This window comes from Xenopus laevis, chromosome 1L, assembly GCF_017654675.1.
Source record: "Xenopus laevis strain J_2021 chromosome 1L, Xenopus_laevis_v10.1, whole genome shotgun sequence".
Taxonomy (NCBI): domain Eukaryota; kingdom Metazoa; phylum Chordata; class Amphibia; order Anura; family Pipidae; genus Xenopus; species Xenopus laevis.
In genome coordinates, this window is record NC_054371.1 from 108,233,576 (window position 1) to 108,260,175 (window position 26,600).

Here is a 26,600-nt window from a genome sequence, read left to right on the forward strand (position 1 = left end):
GCTGAACCTGCAGTCCGTTTGTACTGGAAAGTTTTCTCTGCACTGAACAGCTAAAAAAGATACACTGTTTCTAACTTAATTGGCTCTTGGCAGAGACCCCAGAATAGATACTTAAAATACATTTGTAACAGTTTTGTCCCTTGGGAGAAGTTAGACTCACAGCTTAAAATTCACCTTCATTAGTAAAACGGTAATAAAACATAAATAGGCTTACTTTGTCCTTTAAACCTGAAGCATGATAATACTTCATCATCAGTCAGCACAAAAGCAGTGCCCAAGAGCAAAGTACAGATCTCAAAAATACTTAGATCAGTGAAGCAGTTATGTGATAAAGAAAAAGTGCTTATGTCACAATATTTCTTATTATGTTCCAATATTCATCATGGATATGCATAAAGTATATTTGTTTTAGGAACGTCATCAAACATATTAATCTTCAATATCTATCAAATTAGTTTGATGATCTGAACAGGATTAAAATAAATGTGTAAATGTGATAAAGTGTTTATGTCTCCAAAAGCTCACTGCAACACTTATTTTGTCTTGTACTCAAGGGGAGCAAGGCTATCTTTGCTTGTTGTTTAGGAGGGGTTTGGGGACTGCACAGACGAATGATTAGTTGATCATGCCAGCATTGACATTTTGGCTCCTGCCCAAAACCATTTTGAGGCTCTAGACATGAGCCGAAAGGTTGATACTGGAATGATTTAATGTAATGTTCATTTTAAAATAACTATGAGTGCGCTTATATTGAACTATATAATATAATATTTATTACATTTTTTAGCACTAATAATACCCAGCATTTATACCGCAACCGCATATTTTATGGATGAACTGATGAACTCTACTTATCTGTAAACACAACACAGGCAGCGATTAGGTAAGCGGAGGGGCTCATTTATACAGATTTCTTTGCCTCTCGTATCCCAGGAGAAAAGGTAGGGGCAGGGCCGGCCCGAAATTGTGGGAAGGCCACAAAGGTCTGGGCCTATGGCGGCACAATTTTAGGGGCAGCATGCAGCCCAGCTGCATCTACTCCCTTACTGCTACACATACTGAGTGCATGAGGGAGGTTTGGGCCCTCGTGCTGCTAAACATTTGGCCTATTTCATGGCCATTCCCTATTCCTATGAGAAAAAAGGCTAAATAGTTGGAATAATTGATTATAGTATGTAAAGAAAAGAGACTAGAATAATAGAGGTTGAGTGAGGAGAGGAAGAATAATAGTACTTAGAGTGGGACCTGGGCTAAGGTTTTTGAGTTGGCCCCTGGTGTCCCAGTCCCACACTGAGGGGCACATTTACAAAGGGTCGAATATCGAGGGTTAATAAAACGTTTGATCGATTGAAGTAAAAATCGTTCGATTGAACGATTCAAAGGATTTTAGAAAAACTGATGGGGAAGGTCCCCATAGGCTAACATTGTACCTGGGTAGGTTTAAACTGCCGAACTATGTAGTCGAAGTTTTTTTTAAAGAGACAGTACTTCGCCTATCGAATGGTTGAATAATCAAATGATTTTTACTTCGAATCGCTCGAATTGAAGTCGAAGGTCGTAGTAGCCTATTCGATGGTCGAAGTACTCAAAAAAATACTTTGAAATTCAACATTTTTTTTTGCTTCGAATCCCTCACTCGAGCTTAGTAAATGTGCCCCTTTGTGTGTGTGCAGACTCAAGGGGGGGGAGCAGAATGGCCAGACATGGACTGGCCTAGGAGCACAGACACAGAACACACCGGCACAACATGGGTAATTCTAGCAGGTTTAACCTTGCTCGTAAACCTGCTAGAATTACCCATGTTGTGCCGGTGTGTTCTGTGTCTACGCTGTTTTTGAGGTTGCCCAATTCCTCTATCATCGAGCACCTGGGATTCGTTTGATTTTGGACGGCCAGGGTGTGCGAGTGTAAGTTTTTCTTTTCTGGCCTAGGAGCACCACATACAGAAGGCAAGAGAGTTGGAAGCAAAACAATAATCCATTAGTACTTATAAAATTACTTCTTAATTTAAAAAAAAGATTAAGGACTGGGAATAGAATTATCTTCCTCACAAGAACCAAACATGGAGTAGCCTCAGTTTCCCTGTTTAGCTCAAAAAAAAAAAAAAAACCTACTTGTTTTTATAATTAATACACAAAGGCCCCAGCACCGGTTTTGAACTACTGCCCCTTTAACAGCTCTTTAATACTTTGACAGCCACTCGTAAATCTGTGGCAATCTATTCCCTTGCCCTTTTACCCCTCCTCATACTTTCTCTATTTAGTAGCAGCCACACATTTGACAGAAAAGGCCACGCCCCCTTCATTTAGTGAACTTTTCTCTAGACACGTCCCAGACGGACTCCCCATTCATTCCCTGATTCTTGTCTCCACCCCCAGCCCCGAAGCCTATATTATTCCAGTGGGAGCACGTTCCTCTCTCTCTCTCTCTTCTGTGCTACTGAATCAATGTCTTCCGAAAAGATCTTCCTGGAGGGTGAGAGCTGTCAGTCTTCCTGGCACAATGCGACTGCGGGGTACGATGAGACTGACACTCACCTGGAGATCCTGGGCAAACCGGTGATGGAGAGGTGGGAGACCCCATACATGCACAGCCTGGCGACGGTAGCGGCCAGCAAGGGTATGTATGGATTTAAAACATACCATATGGTACTATCTGGCTCTCCTATTACTCTAAACAAACAAACCTTCACAAACTGGGAAGTGCTAAATAAAAACGCACAGAGGGTACAATAAAGATCTGCATAAAAGAAAGTGAAATTCATAGGCTGACCTGACCATTAACATAATTTATCTACCGTATATACAGAGAGAGAGGGACAGAGGTGCATTTGTTATATATAGTATTACAGCTAGTAAATCATTCATGGGGCTTTGGGAACAGTTTGGATTTTCCATTTATCCAGAAAATTGGTACAGGTATAGTTAAAATCAGAAATCGTCTACTAGACTTCTGGTTAGGATCACTATTGCTTTAAGGCAAGTGGCACAAGTTGGGTAGTGATTTAGGGGGGGTTTGGGAGAATAGATACTGTGGGTGAATGAGTTCAGCAGTGAATGTCTTTCCACAAGTAATACTTTCTTTTTGCAAATTTTAAAAATGTTGCCCTGTAAAGTTGTTATATAGCAGGCGTGCTCTGTTTTTTGCTTTAAGGTTTTCTTGGGGAAACGAGCATGCAGCATTGGTAGGAGCTGGAATTTGTATGTCTTAGAATGGCAGGGAGTTGTCACATTTAGTAACAGCTGTGTGCTGCAAGCAGGGGGGGTGGGGGCCCTAGCCCTATTTCGAAGCTCTTTATAGTTCCTTAAAATATTTCCTTCACTGCATGGATTCAGCATGTATAAGGTCTCTTTGTAATGCCACCAGGGTTAATACTTCGATCAGAGCTTGTTTCTCACGTTCCCTTCCTTCTTGTTCTTTGTACCGTTGCAGAGTACATTGCTGTTAGTTAGAGGGCAATGAGGTAGTTTGCAGTTCTAAAGATAAGTTAGTCCCAGTGACATTCTAGGCAACCTTATCTTCTTAGGCTGAAATCTTAAGCATTTTACTGTAGACGGGGCATTCAGTTCACTTTTTCTTTTTTTTTTTTATAAATACTGATGAATAGGTAATATTTGAGGTGGTTTCATGTATTATGTACAGTGCCATGGTGCTATATACATACCCTTACTTCCCAGATTTTTTTTATTGTAAAGTGCTGAATAATCCTTTTTATTTTTCCTTCATGGCTTAACCCCTTAATTAGATGCATCCACCCTCAATGATTAATCCCATTAAACCCTTTTTATCTTACTGTGGTAAAAAAACAAATTTATTGTATTCTACACAGGATATCTGTTATCTACTATATTTTTTTTCTGCTCACTTTTTAAAACTGTGTACTGTGGGTGGTTTGTATTTTTAAACAAAATTTATTGTGATTTTAAAGCAAAATTTATTGTGATGAGTGCACACAGGTTAATGGTATCAAGGCAGCGCACCTTGAAAATGCATTTTTAGTGCAGAAACCTGTCCTGAATAAGACAGGTTTCTATATATGACAAGTATTTTTATATGATTAGTGGATTTGCACTGTTTTGATTTCTTTCTTTAAAGGGGTGGTTAAAATTGTGAATTGTCTGAGAATATCAATCTCTACATCATATTAAAAGTTTAATTGAAAGGTGAACAACCCCATTAGGCTTTGTGAATAATTGTTTATGAAAAGAGCAATCTGCCTGCCGCCACTCCAGTACTGATCAATGTGTGATTTATTACAATCCTGAAAATAATTCTAATCTTATTGTAATCGGATGGTAAAGCATTGTATAGAGATAGTAAAGGTGGCCATACACGGAGAGATCCGCTCGTTTGGCGATGTCTCTCTCCCCGATATGCCCTTGAGGTGGGCAATATCGGGCTGATCCGCTTGTGGGCCCTAGGGCCCAATGATCGGATCCTAACGATGCCTAACGGTCGGATCTGGGGACTGTATCAACGAACAGATGCAGCCACGATCCAACGGGATTTTTTAGTCCCATCTGATCGAGAATTTCGGCCAGATCTCGATCTGGGGAGCCCGTCGGGGGGGCTCCATACACGGGCCAATAAGCTGCCGACTTGGTCGCCTTTAGTTACTGTTAGAATAGGTTAGCAAATGTTTAATAGTTGGCTTCCAGGTTGCTTGGATCATTCCCCATTCATAATAATGTGGGTAAAATTAAGTAAAAGATGCAGTACCTATATGGAGATGCATATGCTTCTAGCTGTAATTTTAATAAATAATTTCCAGTTATTTCCTTTTACATTTTTTAAGCCATGCCAACTTTTATTTTTAGGTGGCCGTGTGCTGGAGATAGGTTTCGGCATGGCAATTGCAGCCACTAAGTTGGAACAGTGCAACATTGAGGAACATTGGATAATTGAATGCAATGATGGTGTATTCAAGCGGCTTCAGGAGTGGGCCACAAAGCAACCACATAAGGTGACTGGTATATTACTGTTTTTTAAAGGAACAGGAGCCCAAATAATGTTTGCAATAACTTGTAAATAAACTGTGCTTTTTGTAAGCTATCCAACACTCAACAGTGGTAGAATACTGCAGCACTCTTATTGTAACTCTTATTGTTACTGATATTGTATTTATTGTTACTTATACTCATGATCATAAATATTGAGAATATTCTAATGGAGATTTTCAATCTTTACCTTTTCAGATTGTGCCATTAAAAGGGCTGTGGGAGGATGTAGTGCCAACATTGCCCGATGGACACTTTGATGGTAAGCAGTACAAAAACGTTGTAACATATTTGCCACAGTTAAAATGCCTCTGTGACTACCTGACTCTTTTCTCTAACCCTGCAGGGATCCTTTATGACACATACCCTCTCTCTGAAGAAACATGGCACACACACCAGTTCAACTTCATCAAGGTAATATGGGTGAATTTTTGGAACACAGACAACACCATGAGCTACTATTTTATTTGAAACTGTGGAGTTGTGTTAGTTTAAAGTAGTAGGTAGCCTTTTCTCATCAGTATTTTCTATTCTTCATTAGGGATGTAGCGAACGTCGGAAAAAAAGTTCGCGAACATATTCGCGAACTTGCGCAAAAACGCGAGCGGTTCGCGAACGGTTCGCGAACCCCATAGACTTCAATGGGAAGGCGAACTTTAACATCTAGAAAAGACATTTCTGGCCAGAAAAATGATTTTAAAGTTGTTTAAAGGGTGCAACGACCTGGACAGTGGCATGCCAGAGGGGGATCAAGGGCAAAAATGTATCTGAAAAATCTGCCTGTGTGTGCTTGGAAGAGATAGTGTAGGGGGAGAGCTGTTAGTGATTTCAGGGACAGATGATAGTAAGTTTGCTGGCTAGTAATCTGCTTGATACTGCTCTGTATTGGAGGGACAGAAGTCTGCAGGGATTTGAGGGACATTTTAGCTTAGGTAGCTTTGCTGGCTAGTAATCTACTGTTCTCTTTAAACAACTGCCATACGTTGACCTTGTAGGCATTGTTTGCCCAGTTTTTTTGGACGCAGCCACTGAAGCACAGTTGCCATAAAAAATATGCCATATAAATGCTGAAAATAGTAATTTTTCGCCATACGTTGACCTTGTAGACATTGTTTGCCCAGTTTTTTTGGTTGCAGCCACTGAAGCACAGTTGCCAGAAAAAATATGCCATATAAATGCTGAAAATAGTCATTTTTTGCCATACGTTGACCTTGTAGGCATTGTTTGCCCAGTTTTTTTGGTCGCAGCCACTGAAGCACAGTTGCCAGAAAAAATATGCCATATAAATGCTGAAAATAGTCATTTTTTGCCATATACGTTGAGTCAACGTATGGCAAAAAATGACTATTTTCAGCATTTATATGGCATATTTTTTCTGGCCTCTGTGCTTCAGTGGCTGCGGCCAAAAAAACTGTGCAAATAATGCCTACAAGGTCAACGTATACACTACTACAGCGGTGGATACGGATTACGTAAAATATATGAATGCTGCTTGAAAAAAAGTAACTCAAGTGGTTTTTCTAGAGACGATAATATTATCAATATTTAGACAAAATGTGAACAAGCTCACACAGCTAGATGGCGGGTTGAAGAAAACAGTGTGCAAATAATGCCTACAAGGTCAACGTATACACTACTACAGCGGTGGATACGGATTACGTAAAATATATGAATGCTGCTTGAAAAAAAGTCACTCCGGTGTTTTTTCTGGAGACGGTAATATTATGGATATTTAGACAGAATGTGAACAAGGTCACACAGCTAGATGGCGGGTTGAAGAAAACAGTGTGCAAATAATGCCTACAGGGCAAATAATGCCTAAAAGGTCAACTTATACACTACTACAGCGGTAGTAAAATAAAAAAAAGTAAAATAAAAAAAAAATGAATATTAAAAAAAAAAATTAAAGTTGGTGCTGCTGAACTACTAGGAGCAGCAGATTAGCACACCAGTCCCACTCCCCAACACTGCTAGACTAATAGCACTGGGCTCTTATAGTAGTAGTAGTAGTAGTAGTAGTAAAACAACAAAAAAATAAATAAAAGCAGTCCTTACAAGGACTACTGTTATTGCAGCAGTCAGCAGATGAGATCAGAAGCAGGACAGCTGCCCACTGCAGCTACATACAGAGCACTGCAGTAGAAGGTAGATTACTAGCCAGCAAAGCTACCTAAGCTAAAATGTCCCTCAAACCCCTGCAGACTTCTGTCCCTCCAATAACAGAGCAGTATCAAAACGATTACTAGCCAGCAAACTTTCAACTGTCCCTGAAATCACTAACAGGCAGCAGCTCTCTCCCTACACTATCTCTTCAGCACACACAGGCAGAGTGAAAAAACGCTGCAGGGCTTCGGTTTTTATAGGGAAGGGGAGTGGTCCAGGGGAGAGCTTCCTGATTGGCTGCCATGTACCTGCTGGTCTGGGGTGAGAGGGCAAAAAAAAGCGCCAACAATGGCGAACCCAAAATGGCGAACGTCGCGCGACGTTCGCGAACTTCCGGCGAGCGCGAACACCCGATGTTCGCGCGAACAAGTTCGCCGGCGAACAGTTCGCGACATCTCTATTCTTCATTGCTTTTGTAAAATGTTGGTTAAAAAATAGATTAATGCCGTTTCTTCCATCTCATTCAAGCTCTGTAAACTGACTTGCTGACTTTCTAAACCAAGGGTAGGCAACCCGCGGCTCCAGAGCCTCATGCGGCTCTTCATCCTGCTTGCTGCGGCTCAGTCTTGCGGAAGCCGCCAGCAGATGTGAGGGCTGCATAGACATCCCAGCAGTGACAGGCAAGACCGAGCCGCAGCAAGATGATTCATCATGGTCCTTACCGTGGTCACACACTCAAGACGAGAGGGAAGATCAGCAGAAGTCACATTAAACAGATAAGAACACTATCATTTAATAGGGCTATTCAGTGTTTAATTTATTTCAAAGTAGGCCTACACATACACACTGCACTTCTGTTTGTTGTATTCTGTTGTTGTAACAGTTAAAATTAAAAAAAGGTTAAAACTTTTAAAAGTTTATAAGCTGTGTTGTATGTTTTGCGGTTCCAGACTATTTTTCTTTAGTGGAAGAAGGGGCAAAATGGCTCTTTTGATAGTAAAGTTTGCTGACCCCTGATCTAAACTAATAAAATGATACTTTATTTGTTACATTTCACAGCAGCATAAGAATCCATGCAACTAATGTATCATTTGCAACAGTAGCTGTATAGGGGCTGAAGTGTAAGCAGCTGCTACAGTTTAGTAAATCAGAATATGTAAACAAACTCATTTTTAAAAATTACACAAAACAAGAATAAAACAGAGATCAACTGAAAAAAAAATCAATTATTTTGTGCTATTTCAACATAAGTCTTAAAAAGTAAGTAAGACTGGTGTTTCTCAAGATGATTTTACCAAGTTTGTCTAAATAGAAATGATTAACTTTTTAATGAGGTTTATCATTTGCAGAGGTTAGAGTCAACCTGGCATCAGTAAACCACAATGTTTCTGCAGGGTCACGCTTATCGGCTGCTTAAACCTGGTGGAGTCCTTACCTATTGTAATTTGACATCTTGGGGTGAACTACTGAAGACCAAATACAATGACATAGAAAAAATGTTCCAGGTATGTAGTTTCTGTGAAATCCTATAACACGATTCCATATACTCGAAACATAATACCTTGTTTATAGGGTTGCCACCTTTTCTGGAAAAAAATACTGGCCTTCCTATATATTTATCTTTTGGGATCAGCAATCATTTTTACTGCTCAGGCCAGTAAAATACCGGCCAGGTGGCAACCCTACTTGTTTACCAATGCAGCCAATAGTGCAAAATGCAATACAGTGGCACTTCAATTTTACATCCCCTGATTTAAAGTTTCCCCTCATTTTACGTTGTTGTTTTGTGGTCCCACCTATATATTATGCATAATACATTTCCCTGATTTAACATTTTCCTGGATTTTACACCATTTTTTTTCTGGTCCCCTGAAAAACAACATAATGGGGTTCAACTGTATTTGGGCAGCAAATTGGCATTTTGTTTTTTTTTTTACACACTTTACCCACAATGCTCTCCTCCAGTCCTAGATTGCAACCATCTCAGCTTTTCAAAGTGACACAGTAATACATGTGCAAATTAGCTTGTTTCGTGAATCACACAGACATTATGGTGATGCCATTACTTCTGATGCACATGCATTTATAACATGAACAGCAAGTTAGTAACAGCTATTGATGCCAAAAACTGGACCCTGGAACTAATGCCACATCCAAGCTGGTAATTCCAGGCTTCCCTTTTCTAAATGTGTCAATAGAAGCAGCAAAGACAAAAAAAAGAGATGCACTAAGGGGTGTAACTACAAAGGAAGCAGACCATGCAGTTGCGGGGGGGGGGGGGCAGGAGTGTAGAGGGCCCAGTGAGACCCTAATTAATGAGTAAATTTAATATATCGGTTGAAAATATATTGGTAGAAAAGGGCAACTTATAAATATTTGGAAAAATCAGATGGGACTCACGAAGCAATTGTGCTGATATTTTCAGTGCTTTATTGAGATCTCCACACAACGGAAGGGAGAGGAGCCCCCGAAACGTTGTGTGGAGATCTCCATAAAGCACAGAAAATATCAGCACAATTGCTACACGAGTGCCATCTGATTTTTCCATAATTCCTACTGTTGAATGAAGCTGTTCCATGCAACAGAGCTTCCAGATAGAGCACCACATAATTTACCACATGGAAATTGGGACTATATTATAGTATAAATAAGTATAGTATAAATATTTGGGGGCCTAAATTGAACTTGCTGTGGGGCCTAGTGACATCTAGTTATGCCACTGGATGCATTCATCCTATAAGTAGAATTAAGCAACGCTAATTCAATCCAAAACTCTAAACTCCCTTCGACATATAAGGTGTTTCTTATAAAGGTGTTTTTCGATTCAATGCCTTTTTTTTTTATTCTTTTGCTTGCCCTAGAGTAGTACTATACAGTAGTCTTGTAAATTTTCCAGTCAGATTGAGGACCACATGTGTGCCTTGATATGAGGGCCAAATGATCGGATTAGCCCAATATTGCCCACATCAAGATGGACATAGGTCCACTTGTTTGGCGACCTTGCTAAATGAGAAGATCTTCACATTTACGACCAGCTTTATGCTTGTAAATGACAGACAAAAAGTATTGTTTTTACAATTTATAATATTACAATATTATACATAACCCTAGATCTTTAAATTGATTTTTTTTGCATTAAGCTGTTTAATTAAAAATACACAAGTTTCCATTCAGAAAAGATCAACAGAGCACCTTAATGTCACTAAACAACCACAAACCATTCACACTGGTATACATCTCTCTTCTATTACCTGTGATACAAAGTCATGATCTACCAATAGAGATGGTGACCAGTAGATCATGGCAGCAAATGGTCTTCAAAAAACTCCCTTGAATCCCCTTTCTGCAAACCGCCTATTATTCAGATTTATTTCAATGATTTGCTAGTGGATGATATGCCCCACACACGTAATGTCTGGGTATACTTGATATACTTCTTACCAATGTCAAAAAGCCTCCCTTGGCTACATCTTCAAGGGTCCAGTAGTCTAACCAAAGTCCGAGGTACTTAATGGTGTGGAGAGTTGGATAAAAAGGCAGGAAATTGATGGTGTGCTAAAATTATGGTGATAACATGGTTATATTAGTTATAAGGAAAGCTTCATCTATAACATGTTGGAGAACCTATGTACAGTATATTCTTGATACCATACTTATATACATTGTTTCTCTTTGCAGGAGACTCAGACTCCGCAACTAGTGGATGCTGGTTTCAAGTGTGAGAACATTAGTACTACTGTAATGGACCTGGTACCCCCTGAGGATTGTAGATACTACTCCTTCAAAAAGATGATCACACCAACCATTATTAAAGTCTGAGAAACTGTGGAACCTACATTTGTAACAGGAACCAAAATGGTCACACTGGCCATCTGCTAAATGATTACTGGATCTTCTTCTGTATGAGAGACTGTAAAACCATGAGGGCAAGAGTTGTGATTTTTAGTTTTATACAGCAAGCACTCTGCCAGCAAATTACAGTGAATGATCAATAAAGCCATATGTTTGGAACATCTGTTATTTTTGTTTTTTCTTTTATGTGCTATATATTAAAAGCACTGTTATCTACTTATAAGAGGCTAAACCACTGCTTGGTATCAGTCATAAGCATAGCTAGTGAAGTATGTGAAAATATAACAAACTAGGTATGCCCAAACCGTCCAGCTAGTTCATAACACATTGTATTTGCTTTCATTACAATATTTAAAAATTGGGTTTTATAAATAGATTGTCTAGAAAAAAAATTGTTGGATAGATTTGTTTTTTCTTGATAAATGCTTGATGTAAGACCCAATATTTGTTTGCACAGATCGAGCTCATTAGAATGAGCATGGACATCCAAGGCTTATTTATATGTACATACAGTGTGGGATTTAGGAAGTCTTCCCCATTACATTTTTAGATATAGAATTATATAACATTTAAATCTTTCACCCATTTATAAATACTGTACACTTATTTAAAGGAGAAGGAAAGCTACGGAGGCATTTTATTGCCAATAGATTAGCTGCATTAGTGCAAGCTAGAATGCTATATTTATTCTGTATATTTATTCTGAATTTTTTACCATACCTGAGTAAAAAGCTGTAGAAGCTCTGTTTGTTTAGGATAGCAGCTGCAGTATTAGCTTGATGTGACATCACTTGCTGCTGGAGTCTCTCCCAGCTCACTTATAGCTCTGGGCTCAGATTACAGCAGAGAAGGGGTAGGGGGGAAGAGGAGCAAACTGAGCATGCTCATGCCCAGGGCAAGGAGGTTTAAGCTGAAGGCAGGAAGTCTGATACAGAAGCCCATGTGTACACAATAGAAGGAAAGAAACGCAGTGTTTCTTTTGACAGGATTCAGAACAGCACTATTTTGAGGGTTTACTGGTATATTTAGATGGACCTTTCTGATAAGGTTTACTTAGTTTTAACCTTTCCTTCTCCTATAAATACCATGATTGGAATGAATTGAAAGTGGGTGAGTTTTTCTGTGGTGAGCTCTGATTTCACACTTTGATAAATCTGCCTTAAATAAAGTATAATGAAAAGTGACTGACCTGGCCAAATGCACTACAAGCATAAAAAAATAATCAATGCATTCCCCAGCTACATCCGGTCTTTGCAATGTATTCTGTGGAAGTACATACATTTTCCAAAACAGGGCTTTTTTTTAAGTTACAAATGCCATGTCACCAGGTTATATTTTCATAGGCTGGAAATAAATTACTTGGTTGCATTTCTTGCCTGCATCTCTCAGGCTGTATCCTCCTATGTAGGTTTTATGGGAAAGACCAACACCATTTTTTTAAGCATAACACCACCACTTAAAGGATGGGGCAAGGGTACTAGAACCACATGTATACAGATGGAATGCATTCCACCTGTGTTCAGTGCTTGCCTGCGCCTCAGAAAGTAGATTTAGGATTCAACACAGGAATAAACCAGGGTGTAAGAGCCCTTTAACATGGACAGTATTCTTATCACAAGAACATAAGTGTTTCCAGGTGTGCTAACACAAGAGATACTCAGAAAAAAATAACTCACTGCAAGCCAACAAGCCTGTTTATACGTTTGTGATCCAATTTACGGCAAATAGAAGTTTATTACATAAAATGCTACATTAGAGCATATGAGTTTATACAAAACATCAGTTTGATAAATACAATTATTGTTATTCTACTTCCGATACCAGACTCGTAATCTCTTCTCTCGTTTAATCTTCTTCTGCAGCTGAAGAATTCCATACAATAGCGCTTCTGCCGTTGGAGGACAGCCTGTGAATAGACGAATAATAGAGGCTTAATATATCCAGAAGGATTAGGTTAAAAGAAAGCAAAGTGGCTTTTTAATTTTAGCCTACTGAGATTTATCCTTCAACTGACCGAGTTAAATTACATAAATAAAATGAGCTGTAAAATCATTGAAAAGCAACAAAAAAACCCAAAAGAAATAACATCACTTCAATAGGCTGAGCTGTGCTAGAGCTTTGCAACTAGGTCTCTCTTTCCAGTGGGAAAGACTATTGCAGATTGCAGCCTAAGTCTAAAAAGATATTAAATCTATTTTAGACTACAAACCACAAACAGATGAGTGTTTAAACAAAGGTTGCTTATTAGATTCATCTTTTTCTAATAAAGAAAAATAATCTTTCCTTAATTGTATCCTTTTTCTATTATTTATATTTATTATTCTTTTAGCTCCCCATGCCAGTGTCTTCAACCTGTATATAAAACCACGCCTCTGCAAAATTATTTTTATATTCCAAGCAATCTAAATCTTCAGTGCAGGAAGACTGTGTAACGACTCTTGGGACCATGTACAGATGTAGCAGCACCCCCCCCCCCCCCCAGTCTGGACTGAGAATTAAAATATGTCCTGGCATTTCAGGAACACAGAGGCCCAAACAGCCCCCACTAGCTAAATACTGACTTTCAATGGCACCTTATAGCAGCCCCTCTAGGATTTGCTAGAACCCACAGATTGCCAGTCCGGGCCTGCTCCCCCCTTTGCTCACCGGAAAATGACATGCTACATCTATGCCCCTAATACATGCAAGTTTTGTGACTTACATAAGGTAACTTGACACAAGTGCACCCCACTGTTGTGGGCTGATCTGTTTATAATAAGAACTTGATTGGTGGATTTATACCTTAAGCATAGGGAAATTAGGTCCTTCTCCTTCAACCTCACCTCTCCTCCACAAGAGCTGACTTGGGAAGGAGCCCATCCCGAAATGGTTGGGTTGGCAGTTCCAACTGGTTAGTAAAGCATAACTAAATGGTTGATAAAGGTGGCTTCATGGTATTTAAATAGGGGATGGGAAGGATTCCTATTTATTGGCTGGTATTTGGTGACATAACGGACGCCTTAAATTTCCATAAATAAGGCATATTTTATTTATTAGTTGTAAATTGAATAAGATTGCAGAGATAGAATGCAATATTCCACAAGGAATGCAATACAGACTGGAATAGGACTGCAAGAAAAGAATATTCCAATGTAATCTGTCATACCAAAATCTATGCTCTCAATTTGTTTTGACTTATTACCTGGGACATAGATATCCACTGGGACAATGCGGTCGCATCCTCGGACCACCGAATAAGAATAATGATAGTAACCTCCTCCATTAGCACAGCTGTGGAACAATTAAACATAAAAACCATTTACCCTTTATAAATGTGCATTTTACATAATGTATGTCATGTACAAATAGTTGCTATGTAAAATGATTATATCCCTAATTCAGAGCAGTTACTGCAAAGTACAAATAACTCACAGATGTGTTTTAACAAGTTGCATAAACTATTAAGGTGGCAACATTCAACAAAAATCTGAAAAATAGAAGGATGTTTAAATTAGTAGGAAAAAAAGAAAATCAGAGTAGTTACTTACCTTCCCATAGACACAACATACCGTGGCTCTGGCATTTGATCATAAACCTAGGGCAAAATGTTTGTATTAGTTAAGGTCTCTTTACCGGTGCCCACCACCAACTACAGTGTTGTGGTGTAGGCAGTAGGAGTGACAGACCTACATAAAGATGTGTGGAAGAGGGTTAGTTTGTAGCAGTCATTGCAAACAGAACTACTTAATTATCCCTGCCCTAAAAACTTAAAGGCAATGTCACATGATGCTGAACATTTTGTCTGATGAGCAACATTTCTGGTAGATAGCTTTCTACATTTTATCCATACCTTCCATGATGCTAATGTTTCTATTTTATAAGCTGCAGGAAAAAACTTTTTTTTCAGAATAGTTATTTCAAACAGAAACATATACACAAAAATACCGCTGCATGACATGGCCAAAATAACAAGGAAGTTTTAACTACAAAAATTCTAGATTTATTTGATAAGATTCTGCAGCAACATGCGATTGAAGATATAGGGGTAGATTTATCAAAATCCGAGTCAAAAAAAGAAAAAAAGCAACACTGAAAAAAAACGTGTGCGACTTGTTTTCTCGAATACTAGCTTATATAAGAAAAAACGTGACAAAATATTCCCGCAAGTATTTTTTTCGTGGGGAAAAAAAGTTGCATGCCAGTGAGAATCTCATTGCCCCATTAATTTTCAATGAGGCTGAAAAATGTTTTAATAAACCGGGAAAATAAATAAAGTTGTCCGAGAACATTTTCATTGACTTCTATGCAACCTCGCCCGCTTTTACTTGAGTTTTTTTCTGGCAACTTTTCCTGGTTTTATTCTTAAATGACTATTCAAGGTTACAAAGAATTTTCTTGAGTATATTCATACTTTTTTTTTACTGCGTTTTTTCTCAAATTGAGAAAAAACCCAACTTGATTTTTGATAAGTCAGCCCCATAATGGGAACATACATTAAGGGCCGATACTATAAGCATTTATTGCTTACAATATAATAATGGTCAGTTTTATTGCCACAAAATTGAGAGACTTGGACTATCCTCACCTTTCTAAGAGCTGGGGCCATCTTATTGGTGAGGGTTCCTGCCACGATCATCACATCTGCTTGCCTGGGACTAGCTCGAAAAACTACCCCAAACCTGTCCATGTCATAACGAGGCGCAGCCATATGCATCATTTCTACTGCACAGCATGCCAATCCAAAAGTCATGGGCCACAGGGAGCTCTATGGATATAAAAGAAACCAATAGCAGGCAATTCTGTAAAAGGATCATCAATCAGATTTTGCAATATCTGCTCAAAGATCGAATACCTAAATTTAAAAGATCATAGGATAAGGAGGATGCATGAGGATGGTTAAGGAAATTTAGAAAGAGTGCAAATGAGTAGAGGGTATGGATGGGTATAGACATTTTAAATGTAGTTGATTTTATGACTTCCAGTTCTAAAAATAATTATTTTCAGAACAGCCTTTTAAAGACTGTTATCAGAGAACAAAACTCCTTTAAAATCCCCATACATTATGATTTAAGTAGCACAGCAGGGTTGTGCGTGTTCTTGGACACCAGAGAGCGGAAGTGAAGCATTCAAAGATGTGGCCACCAACCCTGGTACAATGACTTTTCTTATGAGGTGGGGGTTGCATTAAACTATTAGCGTGCATGGGTGTGTGGCTTGGGAGATGAAGTGGTATAAAGGAATTTTTTACTCCTTTAACCAAGCACCTGTGTGAATTATAATGAAGTACAAATTTCTGAAAGATCATGATCATTACCCTGCGTGCCCAGTTCACCAGCTCATCCAGTTTTGTGATAACAAACTCCCCTTTGTTGCTCGGCAGTGATGATTTTTTTGCAGTAACTGCACTGCTATTCTGTCTGACTGGTAGGAGGCTGAAAAATAAATGAAACAAATACACAAGTTACATTATACATACCAGGACAATAAATGGGTATAGATAAAGCATTTTCATAAACATTATCACTTTTTAGAAATATGTGATGTTTTACCAAATTCTCTAATATGTAATTATGATATTGGTTAAGTATGTTATAAAGGTATAGTTTCCTTTAACTCAGGGATCCCCAACCTTTTGAACCCATGAGCAACATTCAGAAGTAAAAGGAGTTGGGGAGCAACACTACCATGAAAATGTTCTTGGGTGCCAAGTAAGGGCTGCGATTGGCCATTAGGTAGCCCCTATGTGGATTATCAACCTACATTGAGGCTCTGTTTAGCAGTATACTTAGATTTTATGCAACCAAAACTTGCCTCCAAGCCTAAAATTCAAAAATAAGCTCCTGCTTTGAGGCCACTGGGAGCAACATCCAAGGGGTTGGAGAGCAACATGTTGCTCACGAGCTACTGGTTGGGGACCACTGCTTTAACTGAACTAATTGCTGTAGTTACAAGGAGGGTAAATGGACACTATAAATGTTGTTGGACATTGCTTCATTTCATCAATATACCACACTATAAAGTGATATAACTTGCCTGGTGGCATTTTCAGTTTGAGTTGGTGGGTTCCAGGTCCTTGTGTGTATGGCAGCCAGAGAGGCTGGTCTAAAAAAAGAAGAGACAATTAGAATAAGCAAATAAAGACAATACATTGAAAAGAAAAGTGATAGAAAGCATGCAAGCTAACAAGAAAGCCACTGTTAAGAGAACACTCACCGAAATGTAGGAGCACAGAGCCGAGACAGCCATGAAGCTGTAAAAAGATATAGTTGGATTGAACTACAATGCAATTGTTCCCATGCTAAAAATGACATGCCTTTTTTAACTAATGGAAATTATATATATATATATATATATATATATATATATATATATATATATATATATATATATATATATATATATATATATATATATATATATATATATATATATATGTATGTTGCACGTGGTACTGGCACTCACAGGGTTTACATGAAAAAAATCAAACGTTCGATATAGTGAAATAAGAGAATAAGGTTTATTGAATCCGACGTTTCGGTTCCCCACAGGAACCTTTCTCAAGGGCAGAACCGAAACGTCAGATTCAATAAACCTTATTCTACTATATCGAACATTTGATTTTTTTTCATGCAAACCCGTGAGTGCCGGTACCACATGCAACGTCTATCTATTATTCAACCAGAGCACCCAGGTATTTTTGTGTACTTTATGCATTATATATATATATATATCTCTATCTCATGTATAAAGGTTAAGGGTGCAAAATGCAATAACATAACTGTCCTAAATAAGGCATGCACTCACAGGTCTTATCCAAGGAGAAAAAATGGTGTTTATTCAGCAAAAAACTGCTAACGTTTCGGGTAGCCCTCTAGCCTTTCTCAAAAGTGTGTTTTATATATATATATATATATATATATATATATATATATATATATATATATATATATATATATATATATATATAAATCCCATACAACTGGTGCACTCTAAACTGTCCTCACATGCCTGGGTGCCGGTCAACACATTAGTATAGCAGAAAACAAACAAACCGCATTTCAAGGACTTCGTGTCTCAAAAGCCAAGTGAAAGTTTATTCTTGCTCAACGTTTCAGCGCTCCAACTGAGGCCGTCTTCCTATATATATAATTTTATTTTTTCCCCTGGGTACTGCCCTGCTCATCCAGAGAGGAGTAGATGGAATTCAAAACTTGAGTGTCACAGGCAAATGTTTTTTTTATAAAACGGTGGCACTAACCATAAAAGTATTAAAAGCATATAGCCACTTAAACATTTTTGACTGAAGGTAATGCAGTTTAATTCAACAGCACATACAACAGGCATAATGTTTTAAGAAATAAAGTTTGATATTTATTTTACAAAAGTGGAATTTAAAGAAATGTATATTTATCTATAAAGTTTTTTTGTTTGATTTTAATTTAAAAAAAGGAAAAAGATTTAAAGGAATACTGTCGCCACACAAATATTGCTAAAAAAGAGCAATAGAGTTGTACATTGGTCCTTCTTTACAATGTCTATTATGGTCAGAGAACAATCACTTACAAAAGTGACAAAAGTTAAAATTCAAAGTGACCTCATTGCTGCTCAACCCTATTACGTATGTATAACACTAATCATAAAGAACTTAATTGTTACACAGCCCTGTGCCAGAAACTACTTCATCTAGATGTGTTTATGAATTATTGGGCATTTCATTAGAGAACAGGTGACAACTAACAAGCATATGCTCATGTTTTTCTTCTATAAACCCTCCCAAAAATAACAGAGGAGTAAAACTAATAAATTTTTTAAGAAATAGGTACAACTAGGTTCAAGGGATGGATTTAAATTTTTACAAACTCAAATGGATACTTTTATTTTCCAGAGTCATGAAAGATATCTTGTGTTCTCAATTGCTATCAAAATCTATTTGTGTTATAATTTTTAGCAAAAATATGCATAGATTCCAAGCAGTTTGACTACCCTGCCACTTCATCATCAATCTGGTATATTCCAAATATCAACTATATAAAATTAATTTGACTTCCTGCTAATTTTGGAACAGAATAGGTAGAAAGAATGCCATTGGCAAACCCATAACTGGTAATATTTTAAAGTAGAACTGTGGGTAATCAGAGAAATTCTTGTATAGCTCGAATTTTTCAAGTTCAGTTTATGTAACTGTAATTAAGATAAGAGGTCAAGGAACATAAAAACACAGTACATTCACTGACTAGCATTAGCCGGGTGTACTGAAACAATAAATAATATTGGAAAAAAAATCACTGTTGTATAATAATATTGTACAGCATATGCTGGGAAGTTTCCCTTCTAATATACAGCACTACACTTACAGTAATGCAACTGTTGACATTACTGAAACACCAATATTTTCAGCAAATTACGTTTAGCAAACTCAAACAAATGTTACCATGCTCATGGTCAGCAATTCAACCCCCCCCCCCAAAAAAATGCGGCCAGTTCAACCTGTATTTTCCAGGTTATAAACAAACAAAAGGCACATCTGACCATTATTAATTGGGTTCAAGTGGCGACTCTCGCAAACCCAGTATCTTAAGGGACAATAAATACAAAACACAAAGTTAAACAATACTTAATAATAATAAAAATAACGATATAATACATGTCCCTAGATAAACATAGTTGCGTTCCAGTTGGTCATATCAAAAAGATACCACAGGTGACAGCAGGGCATGCAAAGAACATCTATATGCCGGTCAAAAATGTCTCCTATAGCCTCCGCGTTAATAGGAAGCACAAGCAATCCAATGACCCTTCTACCTGTCAGTGCCGCCATATTGGCTTTCGAACGCCCCCTGAGAACTTCCGGCGCATCCACTTGCCAAACCCAGCAGTTAAAGTATTCCCCGGAAAAATAAACTCTGTGTTTGTGTTCCGGTGTCACAAGAAACGCACAGGGACAACCAGTTTTTTTTGTAACACCGGAAGCTGCTAGTAATAAAAACCTACTTTGCGTTATGTTCTGTTGTGCGTTGTGTTTACTTTACACAGAATGGCTAAATACAAATACTCTTTTAGCACAAACTGGACAAAGGGACGTGGTGGCGTCCATAGCATTGGTAAAATTAGTGGCTTTTAAAAAGTTTCAGAACATCATTGCTTTGAAACTTCTATTTTACAGCATTTTATCTTCTACATACCTTATAACATAGAGTTTAAAAACATACCTCCCAACATTTTGGAAGTAAAAAGAGGGACTAAAATTTTTTTTACGCACGTAGCGCAGCAATTTTTTGACCACACCCCTTTCTGTGGCCACACCCCCTAATTACCATGTTTGTTTTACAAAATTTGGCAGGTTATGAAAGTTTGAAAATATTTCTCCTTATCTAAACTGTGTTTTTGTGTCTCAAAATTGTTACAAAGTATCTTATTTGCACCTGTTAGCTGTTCTGGGCTCTCTGCTAAAAGCCAATAAGTGAGAAACTTTGTTTCTTTTTCTGGCTGTTCAGTGCAGAGAAAAGAGGGACTTTCCAATACAAATGAGGGACTGCGGGTTGAGCTGTCAAAAGAGGGACTGTCCCTACGAAAAAGGGACAGTTGGGAGGTATGTAAAAATTACGAATGGCTGCCATATAAGGGCTCATTTGCTAAAATGAGTGAAACTTGCAAAAAAGGCCTCAGCCATTTTTTTTGCACAATGATGAGCATTGCTTTTTCTATAAGATAGTCAGTCTTTCAGTTATTTGATCAAAATACCTTAAGACTAGTCCTTGGACTGAATTTATGCAGCTTAGTTACCGTCAAATACAAGGTGTTCTTTTATTGTTCTATATTTTATTACAGAAAGGGAATACCTGTTATCATATAAAGAGCAAAAAGAATGAAAAAAAAATTGAGAGACTTTATATCTAATTTATATCTAAATAATATAAGAATAGTAAGAACATCATACTGAAATACTGGCTTTTCTCCAGCTAGATAAAACTTTTGGGGAGCTGTACTGTTAGCAACCCATAGTATTTTTTTTTTATAAGAGGGGGACAATTTGAGAGACCTGCTTAGCCCCAGTAATATAAAACAATGTAATGACAGCAGGTACCTAGGGACACCAAAATGTGCTATGCTTCCTTGCCTGAACTGTAATTGTTACTCATCCCACGAAAGGCTATAGTATTCCACTGGAATATGGTATGTGTGTAACTGAATTTTTTTGTATTATGAAATTGGAGCTAATTTATCAGCATTGGTCACAGTAATCCATAGCAGTAACCCATACCAATCACATTTAGCTTACATTATTCCATACCTCCCAACATTTTGGAAGTAAAAAGAGGGACAAAAAATTTTTTCCGCACGTAGCGCAGCAATTTTTTGACCACACCCCTTTCTCTGGCCTCACCCCCTAATTACCATGTTCGTTTTACAAAATTTGGCAGGTTATGCAAGTTTGAAAATATTTCTCCTTATCTAAACTGTGTTTTTGTGTATCAAAATTGTTACAAAGTATCTTATTTGCACCTGTTTAGTTGTTCTGGGCCCTCTGCTAAAAGCCAATTAAGTGAGAAACTTTGTTTCTTTTTCTGGCTGTTCAGTGCAGAGAAAAGAGGGACTTTCCAGTACAAATGAGGGACTGCGGGTTGAGCTGTCAAAAGAGGGACTGTCCCTCCGAAAAAGGGACAGTTGGGAGGTATGATTATTCTACCTGCAACTGACTGAATAAAAAACCTGTTCATTGATTGGATGCCTCAGAAAGCCCTAGTGTTTCCCTCTACTAAAAATAGAAGAATAATAGAAGTCAGTGTTCTGTGATCACATGAAGTCATAAAACACAAGATGCTAAATGCTTTTATACAGCTGATACAACACAATGTTTGAATAGTTTTGAGTTTATAAATGATCCCAGTACATTCCTCACTACTGTGTCCTGTATAAAACATTTATTCCTTGGCTTTGGGTTGCCACCTGCCCAGTTTTCACCGGGACAGCCCAGTTTCCGGGAGGGCTGTCTGAGTAAAAAACTGCCTGTCTGGATTTAAGAATCAGGAAAATCCAGACAGATCTTTAAATGGCACAGTGATCAACCCTGCCTCGACACATGGACACAACCTCAGACCACCACACACTCTGCCCCCGACATTACTAGGTCTGAGACTCACCAGAAGGTGGCAACCCTATTTTGGCTCTATACATTTATATGAACACTGTTTTCTAAGGGTTTCTTCTGGGTATTCTGGTTTCCTGTCACTTACACATGGCAGTGGGCACTGTAGGGTTAATCCCTCCTGTCGCAGACGGAACAGGAACTTCCTAATGAATAAATTAACCTCCCTTCCCCCGCGCTGCCATCTTTTTTTCTTCCTGCCTCCCCCAACTAGTGCCAGCGTGGTAAAACATCTCCTGCGCTGAAGCCCCAGGACCGAGCCTTCGTGCTTATGTGCGTTTCTGGGGGGACTGGCGCGTCCATGGCCATCCGTTGCCGATCAGCGTAGTAAGTCGCAATGCCGGTTTTTGGCGCATGCACAATAAACCGCTGAATGACTGCAACCTGCAGAAAGGTCATGCGCAGTCGCGAAAATTCAAAAGCCAAACGCGCCAAAAGGATTAGATGCTGCTGTATGAGTAATAGATATACTGAGTCTCTATCTCCCCCTACAGTATCTACTGTAAGTAGATACCCTTATACTTATGCATCAGCCTCATGACGGACAGGATAAGTGTTAAGCACCAGTACAATTATTGTTTCAACAGGGGACTGGTGTGATGAGTTCTAGACGCTCATACTCAGGCTCCTCATGTGGACATGCAGCATTGCCAGACAAAAGATTATGCACAAAGTGCACTGGAAAAGGCGGCTGGGGTCAACTCCAAACAGTTCTCAGACCTGATGAAGTGGATGAAAGATTAATTTAACAATTCCATGTCCAATATGGTTTCACAAGTCATGGACAAAAGAATGAAAGCATCAGCATCAGACCTAGAGAAACGATCTCCCCAGTATCTGAAGGTGAAATTTCGGAGTCAGAATCAGAAGAGGAATCAGACATATCACCAGAGATGGTGGAGCCCCTAATCAAAGCAATAAGAAAGACACTAGACCTAAGAGATCTATAACAAATAAAGGTGACAAAATGTTTAAATCATCAGTTAAGAAAAAACATGTATTTCCTCTGCATGAGGTCATTAAGAAAACTATGGAAACAGAGTGGGAAACACCTGATAAGAAAATTACCTTTTCCAAAAAATGTAAGAAGATGTTTCCTTTCTCGGAGGAAGATGCAAAAACATGGCATAACATACCCAAAGTAGATGCATCCATTACCAGGGTGGCCAGAAGAACCACATTACCTGTAGATGAGGGAGTATCCCTCAAAGACACAATGGAACGAAGGCAAGAAGCCACCTTAAAGAAATTATAACTCTTGACGGGGGCTATCTGCAAGGCTGAGGTAGCTAATACTACAACAACCAGAGCCAATAAAATCTGGATAAATGAGCTGGAAAATGCCATCAAGACAGGGACAGAAAGATCCAAACTTCTGGAGATGCTCCATGATATCAAGATAGGCAATGATTATTCTGCTGAAGCCTCACTCAGTAATGTCAAATTGGCAGCCAGATCAATGGGTCTTGTGGTGGCGGCAAGAAGATCCCTCTGGCTGAGGCATTGGAACGCAGATTCCCAATCAAAGCACAACTTGTGCTCTTTAACGTTCAAAGGAGACATTGTTTGGAACCAGTTTGGATCAAATCATTTCTAAAGCCTCAGCTGGAAAATCTGCGTTCCTAGCCCAAGAAAGAAGAGACAAAGGTTCAACTACAAAAACCAGCGTAACTCCTTTTGAGATGCAAGGCAATATAGACCAGGAAAGTACAACCCTAAGCAATGGAAATCCAGAAGCCAAAATTTCCAATCACAGGGTTACAAAAGAGAGCCCAAAACTAACAAAAAAGCATGAAGGTGCGAGAGTCCAGTTGTCTTATCTAGGAGGAAGATTGAACAGCTTCAAGACAGTTTGGGCTCAAAACATAAGAGACAAATGGGCGGTGGAGGATATCGAATGGAATTTGTAAGGAAACCCTTTCATCTCATCAGACAGACCAAGAACAAAAGAAGCCACAAAACATCTTTGGCTCATAATAGGAGACTTATGGTGGAACAAAGTGATCTCAAAAGTCCACCCAGATCAAAGATTCACGGAAATCTACTCCCACCTTTTCCTACGAAAAAAGGTAAATGGGGACTACAGAGTTATTTTAAACTTAAAAAACCTCAACAAAAATCTGAAGAATCCCACATTCAGAATGGAAACCCTAAGATCAATCGCTGCAGCCCTATCCAAAAGAGATTGGATGGTCAAGCTGGATCTAAGGGACGCCTATTTACACATACCCATTTGGAAAGCTCACAGAAGATTCCTAAGGTTCAAAATTCTTGGAGAACACTATCAATATGCAGCAATGCCTTTCGGGCTGACAACTGCTCCAAGGATTTTCACAAAAATCCTAGCCCCGGTATTAGAAAACCTGAGGCTCAAGGGAATCCAAATTTATGCCTATTTAGACGACATCCTTCTCAAAGCACAGACGGTGGCAACTTTGGAGACTCATCTAACAATAGTACAAAGCTACCAGTAAGGTTGGAAAATAAACGAGGAAAAGTCCATGCTCATCCCCAGTCAGAGGCTGGAATATCTGGGCACAATTTTGGATACCAAAAAGATGCTCTTGAGCCTTTCAGAGGTAAGAATGAAGGATATAATCTCGCAAAGACACTAACTCATTCGCCACCCTATTACAACAACAAAAATTTGCCAGAAGTTACTAGGAAAAATGATCTCCACAATAGACTGTGTCAAATGGTCACAACTACACTCCAGGATTCTCCAGTTGATTTCCTGTCCCAATGGAACAGGAAGCAAGAGCAGGATTAACTCATCTATTTGGGGAAAGAAACATTGAAGAGTCTAACTTGGTGGACGCAAGCAGAGAACCTGTCAGTCCCCATGCACCTCTTGGTAGATTATGGGATCACAATTACCACAGATGCCAGCAGTACAGGATGGGGAGCCCACCTGGGGGAACACAAAGTACAAGGTTGGTGGAATAAAGAAGAGTCAGAAATCATCCAACTGGAGGGAGTTATAAGCAATCCACCTGAGTCTCTTAGCCTTCAATCCTCTAATATCAATGAAGGCAGTTCTGATCAAATCAGACAATACAACAGCGGTCAGATACCTCATGAAACAAGGAGGAACAAAATGTTGGAGCCTCTTATCTCTGACCATGACCATACTTACATGGGCAGAAAAACAACGAGATAGCAGACAAATTAAGCAGATCTCCCCCAATGGAAGGAGAATGGGAACTAAACAATCAAGTTTTCAGAACAATTTGGAGGAAATGGGGTCCTTTCAAGATGGACTTGATGGCATCCAGGTTCAACAAGAAAATGCAAACATTTTGCTCTTGGAAAAAAGATCCAGAGGCCACCTTGACGGATGCTTTCTCAATAACCTGGAACTGGGGACCGTTGTACATATTCCTTCCAATAGTACTGATCCCGAAAGTTATCAGGAAAATACTGGAAGATCAAGCCAATGTAATCCTGATTGCTCCCTGGTGGCCAAGACGAGTGTGGTTCCCTCAACTTTTCAGACTGGCCAAAGGGAATTTCTGGAAACTGCCAGTAAGACAGGATCTCCTCACTCAGCAGACACGGGTGCATCTCTATCCAGAAAAACTCGCTCTAACGGCTTGGTGTTTGAAAGTGAGAAATTGAGATCCCTAGGCCTTTCAGAAGGCTCAATCACCACCTTGCTAGCGGCCAAAAAACACTCTACAACTGAAAAATATTACAAGACCTGGTAAAAATTCTCAGAATGGTGTTCCACCAGGAATACATTCCCCACACAGAACTCCGAATTACAAATAGTGGAATTCTTACAAAGTGGAGTGGAATTAAAATTGAGCAATTCGACCCTCAAAGGCCAGATTACAGCCATTTCGCATTTCTCAGGCATAAACTGGAGTTCCAGACCACTAATCAAAAGGTTTGTTCAAGCTCTAAAAAGAACGAGACCCTTACCTAAAACCAAAGTTCCCCAATGGGATTTAAGTCTGGTCCTGAAAGCTCTAACAGAGACTCCTTTCAAACCTCTGGACAAGGTACCTCTTAAAATGGTTAACATTAAGCTGGCGTTTCTTCTTGCCATAACATCTGCCAGAAGAGTGAGTGAAATTCACGCTATATAAGCAGAACCAGACAAAATCACTTTTTATAATGATAAAGTGATTTTAAGAACTTTGGATGAGTTTACACCAAAAGTGGTGTCAAATCTTCATATGTCTCAAGACATTATACTGCCTACCTTTTTTGAGAACCCTAGATCCTTGGAAGAAGAGAAGTGGCATTCTCTAGATGTTGTCAGATGCCTCAAAATCTACCTTGGAAGAACCAAGGAGATCAGGAAATCTAACTTGTTGCTAAACATTGTCCCACACAGTACCCTCTCAGCTTAAGGCACACTCAACCAGAGGTACAGCAGCATCCTGGGCACTCCGGGCCCAGGTAACTTCAGAAGACATCTGCAAAGCAGCAGTATGGAGTTTGTGGGACACCTTTATCAAACACTACAAATTTGATGTTTACTCAAAGAGTCTTTCTAATTTTGGCTCTGCAGTTCT

At 38.9% G+C, this 26,600-nt stretch overlaps 2 protein-coding genes across 3 annotated transcripts; one reads left to right on the plus strand and one right to left on the minus strand.

Annotated features, from left to right (window-relative positions):
• The first annotated feature begins 2,296 nt into the window (after nucleotides 1-2,296).
• On the plus strand, nucleotides 2,297-11,111 carry gamt.L (guanidinoacetate N-methyltransferase L homeolog). The gene is made up of 6 exons (XM_018254799.2): nucleotides 2,297-2,619; nucleotides 4,818-4,963; nucleotides 5,196-5,259; nucleotides 5,344-5,411; nucleotides 8,495-8,605; nucleotides 10,779-11,111. Exons 1-6 carry the CDS (start codon nucleotides 2,448-2,450, stop codon nucleotides 10,917-10,919), a joined length of 702 nt encoding a protein of 233 aa, XP_018110288.1. The 5' UTR covers nucleotides 2,297-2,447; the 3' UTR covers nucleotides 10,920-11,111.
• Nucleotides 11,112-12,642: 1,531 nt separating this feature from the next.
• ndufs7.L (NADH:ubiquinone oxidoreductase core subunit S7 L homeolog) lies at nucleotides 12,643-19,770 on the minus strand. Of its 2 annotated transcripts, none has more exons than XM_018247239.2 (8): nucleotides 19,628-19,732; nucleotides 17,145-17,181; nucleotides 16,965-17,033; nucleotides 16,246-16,363; nucleotides 15,517-15,696; nucleotides 14,480-14,526; nucleotides 14,134-14,222; nucleotides 12,643-12,858 (listed from the first exon to the last, which is right to left on the minus strand). In XM_018247239.2, the coding sequence occupies exons 1-8, from the start codon at nucleotides 19,656-19,658 to the stop codon at nucleotides 12,761-12,763; spliced, it is 669 nt and encodes a 222-aa protein (XP_018102728.1). In that variant the 5' UTR covers nucleotides 19,659-19,732; the 3' UTR covers nucleotides 12,643-12,760.
• Between the last annotated feature and the right edge of the window lie 6,830 nt (nucleotides 19,771-26,600).